The 12,691-nt window shown below is 34.9% G+C and overlaps 1 protein-coding gene across 20 annotated transcripts in view; it reads left to right on the plus strand.

Annotated features, from left to right (window-relative positions):
• Nucleotides 1–12,691, plus strand: part of PCM1 (pericentriolar material 1) — a 42,462-nt gene that overhangs the window by 21,703 nt on the left and 8,068 nt on the right. For 8 of the 20 annotated variants that reach the window (XM_080589616.1, XM_080589615.1, XM_080589624.1 and 5 more), the window contains 14 exons: nucleotides 810–1,032; nucleotides 1,149–1,294; nucleotides 2,351–2,544; nucleotides 3,652–3,829; nucleotides 4,498–4,850; nucleotides 5,401–5,559; nucleotides 6,348–6,404; nucleotides 7,560–7,732; nucleotides 7,815–7,943; nucleotides 8,556–8,676; nucleotides 8,999–9,136; nucleotides 9,383–9,516; nucleotides 10,853–10,987; nucleotides 11,355–11,552. In XM_080589616.1, coding sequence (XP_080445742.1) covers nucleotides 810–1,032; nucleotides 1,149–1,294; nucleotides 2,351–2,544; nucleotides 3,652–3,829; nucleotides 4,498–4,850; nucleotides 5,401–5,559; nucleotides 6,348–6,404; nucleotides 7,560–7,732; nucleotides 7,815–7,943; nucleotides 8,556–8,676; nucleotides 8,999–9,136; nucleotides 9,383–9,516; nucleotides 10,853–10,987; nucleotides 11,355–11,552 — 2,338 coding nt within the window. The remainder of the gene's footprint in view (nucleotides 1–809; nucleotides 1,033–1,148; nucleotides 1,295–2,350; nucleotides 2,545–3,651; nucleotides 3,830–4,497; nucleotides 4,851–5,400; nucleotides 5,560–6,347; nucleotides 6,405–7,559; nucleotides 7,733–7,814; nucleotides 7,944–8,555; nucleotides 8,677–8,998; nucleotides 9,137–9,382; nucleotides 9,517–10,852; nucleotides 10,988–11,354; nucleotides 11,553–12,691) is intronic. The other 12 variants (XM_080589620.1, XM_080589608.1, XM_080589617.1 and 9 more) reach the window with 3 other exon arrangements.

Genomic DNA, 12,691 nt, shown 5'->3' on the forward strand with positions numbered 1-12,691 from the left:
TGTAGTTGCAACGTGCACGACTAACCTAGATTGTCTTCTGTTTTCACCCATATTAAGTGTTGTCTGCCGTTCAGTTCTCTGGTTGTGTTGCATTGTAGTTCCCTACATTGCCATGTTGTTTTAAGCACCATAGTGGAAGATAATCTACATCAAAATTTTTGCTGTGATATCGTTCAGTCTTTTCAAAATAAAACATTCAGAGAATTAAAAAACAGTGCTTAAACTTTTGCTTTCATTTTTTGGCATTTGCGGCACTGAAAACTATTTCTTAGCTATTTTTTAATTAACATGAATGTTTTTAACTCTTGCTTACCTGATTGATTTCATTAATAATCTGTGTGAGCTGTAATGAAAATGCCCCATTAAAAGTAACATTTACTTTCAATTGGTTTCCTCTTTTTGATAACAAAATAATTTTAATGAATACTAATGTATAAGGCCTTCTGTTCAGAAGCAATCAACATAATACAGTAAGATACCAGAGGCACAGCTTCTATTTTCATCTGAGAAGCTATGGTAAATCAATACTGGACAACACTAAAAACAAGATCCAGAAACATCCTTAGCAGTTCTTTTTTTTTTTGACAGTGGTGGCTGTTACTTTTTGCTTGTTCGTTTGTTTTTTAGGATAGTGTTAGGTTGACAAAATCACGTGGAAGGTTAGCTGGCACACTGAAACGGCCTGTGCCAAGTGAGCTGTTGACATACAACTGCAACATAATTCAAATAACTGAAGTGTCATTAAAGGGAAAGATCTGAAATGTCAGCTTCTGTACTCATTCTTCCTTTCTGCCCCATCCCTCCCATAGGTGGAAAAATGTCCGTCCTCTTTCAGCAGATGGGAATTACCGTCCATTGTCTAAAACCAGGCAGCAGCAAAACGTCAGTATGCGACGTCAGGAGAACCTTCGGTGGATGTCTGAAATTTCCTATGTGGAAGAAAAAGAACGATGGCAAGAACAGATCAATCAGTTGAAGAAACAACTTGAATTTAGTGTCAGCATTTGTCAGACCTTGATGCAGGACCAGCAGGTAGGCATGAAGAGTTAATTCACTGTTCTTACTCTATTTTTTTTTTTATGAATTCTTTCCAGCAATAACTTCTGGTTTTGGTAACTCTGTCCCTGTCGTGTATTTTATTTCCACAGGCGCTCTCCTGTCTTCTACAGACTTTGCTTACAGGCCCTTACAGTATGATGCCCAATAATATTGCATCTTCACAAATACATCTTATCATGCATCAGTTAAACCAGTGTTATACTCAGCTGACTTGGCAGCAGAATAATGTTCAGAGGTTTGTCTGTATTAGTATTTGACTGTGTAATTTGAAATACTTCAGTAACAGAGAATATAGATACATGAATAATAGATTAGAGATAACGGTTAAATAAGAGACTATTGAGCATCTGAATCGATGCAACCTATTGAAATTATATACTTTTTTTTTCAAGTGTTCTAATAGCTTTGAGATGGTTTTTTTTGAATAATCTTCAGTGAAGAGATGCAAATATTGGCATCTTTACCAAAAACCTGTTGCAATAGCTTTATCAGGCTTTTTGATATAAAATTGCTTCCTTGAATGTTGCTTTTATGACTTCAGTTTTTGCTAGACTACCCAGCAGGATTATGGATTCTAATAGCTATAGAAAGATGGTGGGAAAACTTTCTTTCCTTGGGGTTGTCAATCAGAATTTATACTAACTTACACTTGACTTGGACGTGCTACTTTTACCTTTTGAAAAATGATCATGTTTTTAAAAATGATAGTTATGTCACTTCATGGCAGAAAACGTCAAGATCTTCATCCTTGCTTTGTATTTGATAAGTGACATGTATTTACTGTTTCTTTTGTGTAATATTTTAATGACAATTGCTTCAAGTATTTTTGCATCTTCCGTTGTTTCTATTTAATTTTCCTACTTATTTTTTGTTGAGTGAATTTCTCATCATTCTTGCAAGGATGTTTAACTTCTGTGGACTTGACCACTAGTACAAAGCGGTTTATTTTAAGTTGTGCCTGTCACTCAGGATTAAGTAAGTTGTTTTTTGACTAGCCAAATGGAGAAGCACTTCACATACATACCGGAAACGTAGTTTACGCATCTTAACTTGTGATGGTTATATGGGGCAGGTGAAAAAATAAGAATCTGAGATTACTCAGTATAATTCAATTTTTTTTTAGACTGACCATCAAAGCCATTCTTAGTGGTTCAGGTTGCATTTTTAGTATGGTGTCGTCATTCCATAATACAAGTATCCTACTAATTTATTTCTATCAAATTATTTTCTTGTGCTGTTTAAGCTTTGAGATGTTTTTTTCCCCAAGTGCCTATTTTTTCTTGTTTTCAAGGCTGAAACAAATGTTAAATGATCTTATGCGCCAGCAAGAACAACAACAGTGTCAAGAGAAGCCTTCAAGAAAGGAGAGAGGCAGTAGTGCACCACCACCTCCATCTCCTGTTTTCTGTCCGTTCAGCTTTCCTCCACAGCCTGTGAACCTGTTTAATATACCAGGATTTACCAATTTTTCTTCCTTTGCTCCAGGTGAGTATTACTGCAAGTGTGAAAAAGTGAATTTTAAAAATTTCTGTTCCCTCATTTAATTGAAACCTTAATGTGAACTTGCTGGAACTCTGTGGCTTTAAGTTCTTAAACGGTACGTGAACGAGCAGAAGTTTCTCACTTTTTGGCATTTCAGTACTTGTTATGGTTTGAAATACCTATAAATAACAACGTGTTACTCACTGTTGTTTGCATCAGATGTATAGAGTGTTGACTTGGATACAGTGTTCCGAATCTCATCACCAAATCTTTTACCACTGAATTTGAAATTGGAAAATAGGTATTTTACTGTTCTTTTTTTTAAAAAAAAACAAATCCTAAGTTGTCTTAAACAATAATGCATTTTAGCTTTTTCAGAAAATGAGCATAAATATACTTGGTAGCTTTCAGAGTCTCAGGTCTATTTTCCGTTTTAGAATATTTTAAATAATACAAAGTCTGCACAGAAGAGTAGTTACGTTCAATTTGCTACTGCTTTGAAGATTCTGAAGTTGAAATAAATATTATGTCATCTTTGACCCTGTGAATACTTCTGTTGTTGGAATTTTCATGTCAGTTTGGTCATTGAAGAACTGATAGTCTTCATTCTCAGAACTCTGGTGTGGGTTGTTTTTTGGAACTTGTAATTTTTACCTTCGCTTGTAGGTGTGAGTATTCTTAAAATACCTTTATCTGTACATTGATGGGATTGTAGTGGGATGTGTAATATCTAGTGACGTTTGGAACCTGCACTTAAGATAAATCCTCATTATTGCAGCATTTTCAGGTTGAGAGAATTTTTTGCTTTTCCAAGCAAATCTTTTGCTTTTTCCAAGGTTTGGGTAGGAAGGGACCTTAAAGCCCACCCAGTTCCAACCCCCAGCCATGGGCAGGGACACCTCCCACCAGACCAGGATGACCAAGGCCCCATCCATGGTGGCCTTGAGCACCTCCGCAGATGGGGCATCCACAGCTTCTCTGGGCAAATTGTGCCAGTGCTCACTACCCGATTTTTTTTTTTTGTTCCAAAATTTGATGGTGCTGCAAAATGTCTCAGATTTGCACAGACAAATGATGTAGTACCTTCTAACATTCTTGTTTACTTTGTAGGTATTAACTACAGTCCAGTGTTTCCATCTGGATTTGGAGATTGTGCACACAATGGTTCCCCACACAGCAGTGAGCAGCAGCAACATCCTGTAGATCATAATGCTTTTGGGAAAACTGAGTATATGGCGTTCCCCAAACCTTTTGAAAGTAGTCCCTCTAATGGAGCAGAAAAACAAAGGTATCGATTGCAACGGTGCAACTTTCCTTTAAGTGGTCTCATCACTCCCCATCCCAGCCTCACAGGACTTGAGGAAATTCATCATTCTTTCAGGGAACTTACATTTAATGAAAACAAGTGATTTACAAGACGAGCTTTAATTTTGCAGTTTCAAGGTTTTTTATGTGCATTTTTTTCAGTTGTGTTGGTTTTTTTTCCTGTATATTAGTTAATGTATCACTTCACGAACATTTTAAGCTTGACTTTAGCATTGGAATAGCTTTTGGATGCATTTTATAAGAGGAGGAAGACTTCTCTGTCTTGAACACGAGCAGTTGAAATAACAAGGGGAAATGAGTAAATTCAGTGATTTTGTTTTTACGCTATAGTAGTGAATGTTGTTTTAAGACTATTTTGTCCTATAATACTACTTGAATACAACATAAAGTGCATAACTATATTCAGGTTGAAATCAGTGAGAAATGTGAATTTCTTCAGATGTTGGTTTTCAGTTTGGAAGGGTTCTTGCTACTTTTTTTTTTTAAATAGCGTTCAGTTGATGACTAAGTAACTAGGGCAGATAGCTTCCTCCATAATGCAAGTTATGTATTTGCTTGGTAATACATACTGAGAATGTCTGAGATATTATGTTGTAATATGTTGTGCTGTTTCTTTCTTTTTGATGGAAGGAATCACAGACAACCCGAAGAGGAAATGGAAAAAAGATCGACTTGGCTTAATGATAGCCAGGAAATGAAAAAAGATGATCAGTCTCACCTGAAAGCAGGTTTTTCAGTTTCAGTACAAAACGTTGCTTCTAGTCATAAAAATCAGTCCGATATGAGCAGGAGAAGAGACTTTGAGGAAGAGTCTTTGGAAAGTTTCAGTAGCATGCCTGATCCAGTAGACCCAACTACTGTGACAAAGACATTTAAATCCAGAAAAGCATCAGCGCAAGCAAGCTTGGCATCAAAAGATAAAACACCCAAATCGAAGAATAAGAGGAAGAGTTCTCAACTGAAAGGCAGAGTTAAAAATACTGGTAGGTTGTAAAGTAATCTTGATCCATGTTGTGTTTGCCATGGTGTACATAAACTCTACATTGCAGAGAATTGACTCTCCATAAATGGTTTCTGTAATACGTTCTTGAAATAAATCTTACTGAAATAAGAATTTATTTTACATAACTACACGAGGCTTTCTGAGTATTTCGGTAAATGAAAAGCATAAATTATTGGGAACCATGATTTGAATGCATAGTGGATACAGATATATGAAGATATGGAATAAGTGGCCTGGAGAATCTTCCTCTTCATTAGGTCTTCACGTTCAAATTGAATGACTTGATGGAAGAAGTACTTCAGTGAAATGCGGAATTAGCTGAATGTAGTGATTGAGAGGGACAGTACTATCATGCATAGTACTGCTGCAGTCATTGAGGATTCAGTGCTGCTGTATCACTTCAGTGAACAGAAGAAAACCTGAAACAACATTGGTGTTTTGCATCTTTGAGATAGTCCTTGAACCTATTTACAACAGTGATAAAACACTGTAAGCTTTTTTTAAATTCCCTTTCCATTCCCTCCCACAAGGTTATGAAAGTGCAAGCGCTTCTAGTGTGTGTGAACCCTGCAAAAGCAATAAAAGCAAACACTCTGAAGAGGTTGTTCATGCAAAGGTGTTCAGCAAAAGGAATCGGGAACAATTAGAAAAAATAATTAAATACAGTAGATCTACAGAAATGTCTTCAGGTATTGTTTTCTGAATTTCAATAATTATGGTCATGTAAACTTTGTGTAAAGGGTATCCTTAGTTGCTAGTGTATTATTTAAAAGTATTATGACAAGACAATAATATACTTTAGCGTGTGGATTTTGCTTTTTAATTTCTAAAGATTCTGTAAACAAAAGCATTTAACAGATGGGTATTGACTACTGTTGGGTGTTCTCTGTAGATTAGGTACTTGATTACAGCTTGTTTCTAATTTATTTTAATGTAAAACAAAAACCTAGTCAACCAAAAACCTCACTAATTTCCTGGTATTTCTATGGAAAGTGATAATTGCCCAACAGATGCAACTTTGCTTAGCATTTTAATTACATCCTGTACTGCATGCGTGTTTTCTTTCTGTCCATGCTTAAAGGAGCTCTATCAAATATCATTCAAATTAAATCTTATAACATCGCATAATCCCTTACATTTTTGCCATCTGCACTGCTTTTCTTGTGTCTATATCATAAAAATATTCTCTTTTGTGTCTTTTTAGGTTCTGCCAATACCTTGTTTTGTTTGAAAGATGCAGATACTTTAGTCATTGTAGCACGATGTGCAGCTTTGTCAATGTAGCTGTGTCCACACTGAGAGCTGTTTATTACTGTGTATATATAATAAACTCTTACCAGTTAAGTTTTTACAATAAGCAGCTTTGACGTGATTTGGATGATTAAGCAGTTTTCCTCCTGCTGTTTTGTATAGACCCTGTCTTTATTTCTGGTGCGCATTTTTGTGTTTATCACTGTCTATCCCCACTTTCCTACAGCACATGCTAGGAGAATTCTGCAGCAGTCTAACAGAAATGCATGCATTGAAGTGCCAGGTAATGCATTCACTGCTTAGCTTCAACAATGTCCTCTTACTTTTTTTCTCCTCCTCTTAGCTTTGGTCCTACAGCTCAGACTGTTTAGCAGATGTTCAAAACTAGGTGTTGCAGCACCTTTATAAACGAGGCAAGAGAACTTGTAGTTTGCATGATATGTAACAACACGTACTACTTTAAATTGTGGTTGTGGATAATGTTGATCATGTTCTTGGTCAGTCATAATTGTTAGTGGAAAATATGCAGGTAGACTCTACAACAAAAACTAACTTCAGTGGGCATTTTTGGTATATGTAAAAGCTGCTATTTTATTTTAGTTATGAAGAAGGGAAGCAATTTCTGAAGGTTTATTGCAGGTTGAAAAAGCTTGCCTCTATGCTTAAAAATTCTGGTAAACTATTTGCAGTAACAATAGCTGTATAACTGATAACTTCATTAACTTGAATACTAACAAATATGCATCTGTTAAACTCAGCTGAGTTTTTTCAAAATACAACTTTTTTTTTCCCATTCAACACTTGTCCAAATATGTGTGTAATAATTTAGAAGTTGCAATATAAGGATAATCCCTTTAATTTTCAAAGGGTTAGGAGTCCTACTAGGAATCACATTGTGTTCTTGTGTATATGTAATTGGGCTTAAGGGTAGGAGGTTTTATGTAAGCCTACATGTAATGTATGGGAATGTAGGATTTATGCTTGTGTGGGGATGGGTGGCTGAATTCAGTTTAGAGTTTCCTTCAGGTTCTTGATTATTTCTTGCAAAAATAGGGAATATTTATATATGCCTGGGACTTTCGGTTGTCTTGTTTTGTATATGTTAAAAGTTGATTTTCAGTGTTGAATACCTGTTCTGAAAGCAACATTGTGTTGTGTGTAATATTCTGTTTAATAAGGAATTTTCTAAAAATATTCGATAGTAAGAACAAAACCTGATCCATATGAATGTTTTATATTTCATACCTAAAGGATTGAGTAAATAATTATTTCAGCATGTTCAAAACTTTGTTGCCTTCAGGAGATGAATAAGCTTTAAGAAAGCAGCTATATAGTGGAATCTACAGTGATTGAGGTCTAACTTGTTATGTAACAAGCAGTTTTCTTTCAATTGGATGCATGTCAAGTACTGAGTTGTTTGGTTTTTTTTCTCCTACAGAAACTGGTAGTGATCTTTCTATGTTTGAAGCTTTGCGGGACACAATTTATTCTGAAGTCGCAACTCTTATTTCTCAAAATGAGTCTCGTCCCCACTTTCTAATTGAACTTTTCCATGAGCTACAACTGTTAAACACAGATTACCTAAGGCAAAGGGCTCTATACGCTTTACAGGTATGCACAAAATTTTGGATCTTATGTATGAATTGAACAAATCTAAATACTTTTTTATACAGTATAGAGTTATCTTTTCCAGGATATAGTGACCAGACATTTATCTGAGAACAATGAGAAAGACAAATGTACAAAATCGCTGAATTCTGCAACATGGATAGCATCTAACTCTGAACTCACTCCCAGTGAAAGCCTTGCTTCTACAGATGATGTAAGTTTTAACTTCAAGTTCAGAAGCTAGTTTACTGTCAGCTTTTCCTGTATTTTCAATTTACATGCATATTGGGTAATGAAATAAGCACAGTAGTGGCTGAATTTGTCAAAAATTAATAAACATTCTAAAATTGTGAATGAAGGTATGCAAGAGAAGCTTCATGCAGAAGTGATTAAACATGGAAGGATTCTTTACACTGGAAATTAGTGATATGATAGGGAGGAACAGAACATAAAGGGGATATGAAGGGAATAAATGTGATACTGATGCTCAAAAACAGATAATACCCACCCTCCTGTGAATAAGGTCAGGTGAGTACTGATCACAAGGTTCTCAAACAGTTTTTGAATTTTTGTATTTAAGAAACTACTGATGCCTCTGCTTAGCTTCTTATGTGTTTATAGTTAACTATTTGGAGAAGAAAAAAAGACATGCTAGAATTACCTGACTGGAGCAAAAATCTTGCTTTCAGGATATAAACCAGTTAGGCAACTTGGTGATAATCCTTAATACCACAGCATGTGGCTGAAAAGAATTGCTCACTGCTTCTCACATCTGTGAGAGCATGGTGCAGTTCTGCTCTGTATTCAGCTGATCGATGTTTTTTAGGAAACTTTTGACAAGAACTTCCCTACAGAAGCATGCCAAGACTGTGAACCAAATGATGCAGACAATGGGAGTACTATGTCTACATCTTCTCATTTTGAACCCTTTGCCACTGATGACTTGGGTAAGAATGATGTGATTTACAACCTCGCAAGTATTATTCCTTCACGTGCTCTCCAAAAATGCCTGCAATCGTGCACTCTTATGTAGTGCACTTCTTTTTTGATACAGTATGTAACTACGTGTTTTTTATTACAAAACTTTGAGCAATTAGCCACTTCTGAAACACTTTGAGTTGATCAAAGTGTATGTAAAAAAAACATTATAACAACTGCAATTATGTGTAAACTTTAAAACCTATGGCTTTGAACTAATTTATATCTGTTTACTTGTCTATCCATTGAAAACTTTATTTAGATTAAAAGGTGTTTTTATTCTAAATATAGGCAACACAGTGATTCACTTAGATCAAGCTTTGGCTAGGATGAGGGAATATGAGCGTATGAAAATTGAAGCTGAAAGTACCCTTGACTCTGAGGGCTGCTCTAGTAATTTTCAGGGTGCTACTGCTGCTAAATTAGAAGGTATGCACATATGTACATATTTTGCTTAGTTTTAGAAAATAATTATTCTAAATATCAAGAATAATTTAATTGGCTGACTTGCTTTCCTCTTCGTTTATATTGAAAACTTAGCAAAGCTTCATAGAATCTTAATGTACTTAAGCAAATTCTTGATTTACTTTAAAAGAAGAAAATGTATATCTTTGAAAATGATATTTCTCAAATAGTAATGTTGAATGACTTAGACATGCACTCTATTTTAACAAGGTCCAAGCACCAGTGAGTGTCTTTCTGCACCACAGTCAAGTGAAGCTTCTGCTGTTCCATGTCCTCGCATAGATACTCAGCAGCTTGATCGGCAGATTAAAGCCATTATGAAAGAGGTCATTCCTTTTCTGAAGGTAAGAATTCTTTTCAGAAATGTCTGAAGAGTTAGGAGAATAAGACAAGCTCTACACTTGCATAGAAGAATATTGTTTATATTGAATTAATAGAAAAAGTGATAGCCTTTCCGTGTTTAAGATAATAAAAGTAGATTTCAAATATAATACTTTTTTACGGTTCTAAAGCAAACTTCTTTGCTTGCACTTTGTTGAACATGTGTGAATGTGTTTCAGTACTTGAAGAGTAGATCCAAAATAATGGATTTAGTTTGTAATGAGTTTGTAAATAACTTTAAGTTATTATTAAGATATGTTTACCATCAGATATCTTTCAAATTTCCACTTTATTTAAAATGGGTAACTCACATCTTAGCAACAGCTGCCAATATGTACTAAGTTGCAGATATTGCTGAGAATGAAGTAAGGATTAAATACTCCACGGAAAGATTCTGTGGAGCTTTTAATGGGAAAAAGAAATGGTAAAGTTTCTAGATTGCGTAAGGTTGGTGGACTTTGGTTTCAAGAACAGGGATTTCTTTGTTTGGAGCTGACTCAGTCATATAGAAATGTTTGGAAATGTATTTCTGAAGTATTTGCTCAGAAAAACTAAAAATTCTAACCAAACTGCTACATACGATGTAACTTGAGATATTTTTTGAAAAATAGCTGTTGTTGATTAACATTAATTCTTCATGCTTACAACTATCTTTAAAGTTCTTGAGAACCTGTGAACTTCTATCTATACAGAAGAGAAACGTAATTCTTTAAAGAAGGAAAAATAATCACAGTTCATTCTTTGCAAGGTTAAGGAGCAGAGAATGTTAAGTTGTAAGATGCATAAGTCATCTCCATTGAGTTCAACTTCCCTTTTATAATATGCCGGGTATGTAAGGTTAGGTTTGTGTAATAAGGTGCTTAGTTGATATTAGTTGCAATTTTAAAAACTCTGTATGATTGACATGCCACCACCTCAGTGCATGAGGGCTTCTGTTTCGTTTGCAATTTTAAAGAAGCTTACAGCAGTAGGTATCTTAGCGTACGCTTTCATACACATGTAACACAGTAACTAATACAATTGTACAAATGTTAAAAGATGACATACATACATCCAGTACATTAGTATGTATTGGACATATAAGTGAGATAGTTTGTGTGTCATGGTGGATCAGTCATTAATGAAGTATGGTAGCTGCTATAATTGTGTTCGTTTGGTTTGTGAAGGGAGCTAGAACCTAAACAATCTATTCCTGCAGTACGATTCCTTGAGTGCATTTTTTTTAATAAATTAATTTCAGTATTTGAGATGAGGGCTGACTTTTTTTAGTGGTAACTAAGCTCATCCCCTAATATTTAGGAACACATGGATGAAATATGCTCTTCTCAATTGCTGACATCAGTAAGACGTATGGTCTTGACTCTTACACAACAGAATGATGAAAGTAAAGAATTCGTGAAGTTCTTTCATAAGCAACTCGGTAGTATACTTCAGGTTAGTAGCTTTTCAATATTGTTTTGCAATACTATATTGCAATTTGGATAATCAGCAACAGTTAAAACCAGATTCCCTAAAGGAGTATTTTACAACTCTGGTGATAGCCCTTGTGATTTTCTGAAAATCAGTAATTACTGTTTTTTTTTCTACAAGCGTGAAGATTGAATCAGTAATTTGATAAGTTCTGTTTTATGGTATTGAGATTCTACATAAAAGCTGTTTAAAACACTAAACCTGTTTATAAGAGTTTGTAATTTTATTTTTAATACTTAACTAATTTTTAGAGTTAAGAATATGGCAGGTACTTAGTCTTTTGAAGTTTGAAAGTTTGTTTCAAAAACTGAAGTATTATTTCTCTTCATAGGATTCACTGGCAAAATTTGCTGGTAGAAAACTAAAAGATTGTGGAGAAGATCTTCTTGTGGAGATTTCTGAGGTGTTATTTAATGAATTAGCCTTCTTTAAACTCATGCAAGACTTGGACAGCAATAGTATTTCTGTAAAGCAGAGGTGTAAAAGAAAAATAGAAACAACTGAAGAGATACAGTCTTATGCTAAAGAGGTTAGTTTTATTTATTTTTTTTAATTTAGCTTTTCTAAGTTTCATAGATGTCTGTATTTCCTAAACTTGTTTGATTAACTTAGTTTCATATGTTGTATATATGGGTGGTGGTTGTGGTGTGGTTTTTCTGTGTGGTCATAATTTATTGATTCTCTGCTACAGATGTCTAGTTGTGTAGACTTTCTAAATGGGAAATGTATTTTAATGGCTATATGTGTACATCAGGCAGAATAGCTGAGTGATGAAATAGTATTAATATCTGGAGCCATCAAGTAGTCAAAGTATTTTGACATACAGGTGTCCTGGTTCCTCATGTCTTCAGCTATTCCTACAGCTTTCCTTGCAGTAGCTTAGTCAGGCACCATCTTTTTATAACACTATTATAGCTAGATATTCATCAAACAGTTGGCTTGTTGGCATATGTACCATGTATGGCTTCCTGGAATTAGGGTAAAAAAAATATATATCTTTGGAAATATGTGAGAATGTACTGCATGTTCTGCTCTAACAATGCAGTTTTTAGTTGCTTTTGTCACCCTTTACAGTATTAAAGATGTCTTGTGACTTTTTTCTATTGCAGTCCTGCAGTTTTTACAAACATAACTTTTTTAGTTATGCAAACCGTTTACAAAAGAAACGCTAAAACAGGTCTTGTTCATATAACTCTTAACTTGTGTATCTACCTCAGTGTTTCTTCTTGTGTGGTCCTTTCAGCTTTCTTTTAGAAATACAAATACAAAAATTAAATAAATCCATGAAGTCATTCATACTTTAAAATGACAACAGAAGATACTGTGAATCTGTCCTCAACTATGAACTCCTGGTTTTAGCCATAGCATCAACTTAATTTCAGTATACGTCAACTTAGATGTGCCAATACTATAGCTAGTGTGAAATTGGCTTCTTTACAAGCGGCTCCACAGTCTAAGAGATGATCTGAATTGAGAGAGATTTGGATATGATTTCCTGTGTTATCTGAAATGGGTCATTGGATCCTCTTACATAAAGGGTTGGTTTATACCATGCCATAAGAATGCATGGAGCCAACTTAGATCTGTCATTTCTTCTCATCTACTGGAAGTCAGTGAATTTGGGTTAAAGTCAGTGTCTGCATTGTTGCTGAGACATAAGTTCAGATT

This window comes from Anser brachyrhynchus (assembly GCF_964034855.1).
Source record: "Anser brachyrhynchus genome assembly, chromosome: 4".
Taxonomy (NCBI): Eukaryota; Metazoa; Chordata; class Aves; order Anseriformes; family Anatidae; genus Anser; species Anser brachyrhynchus.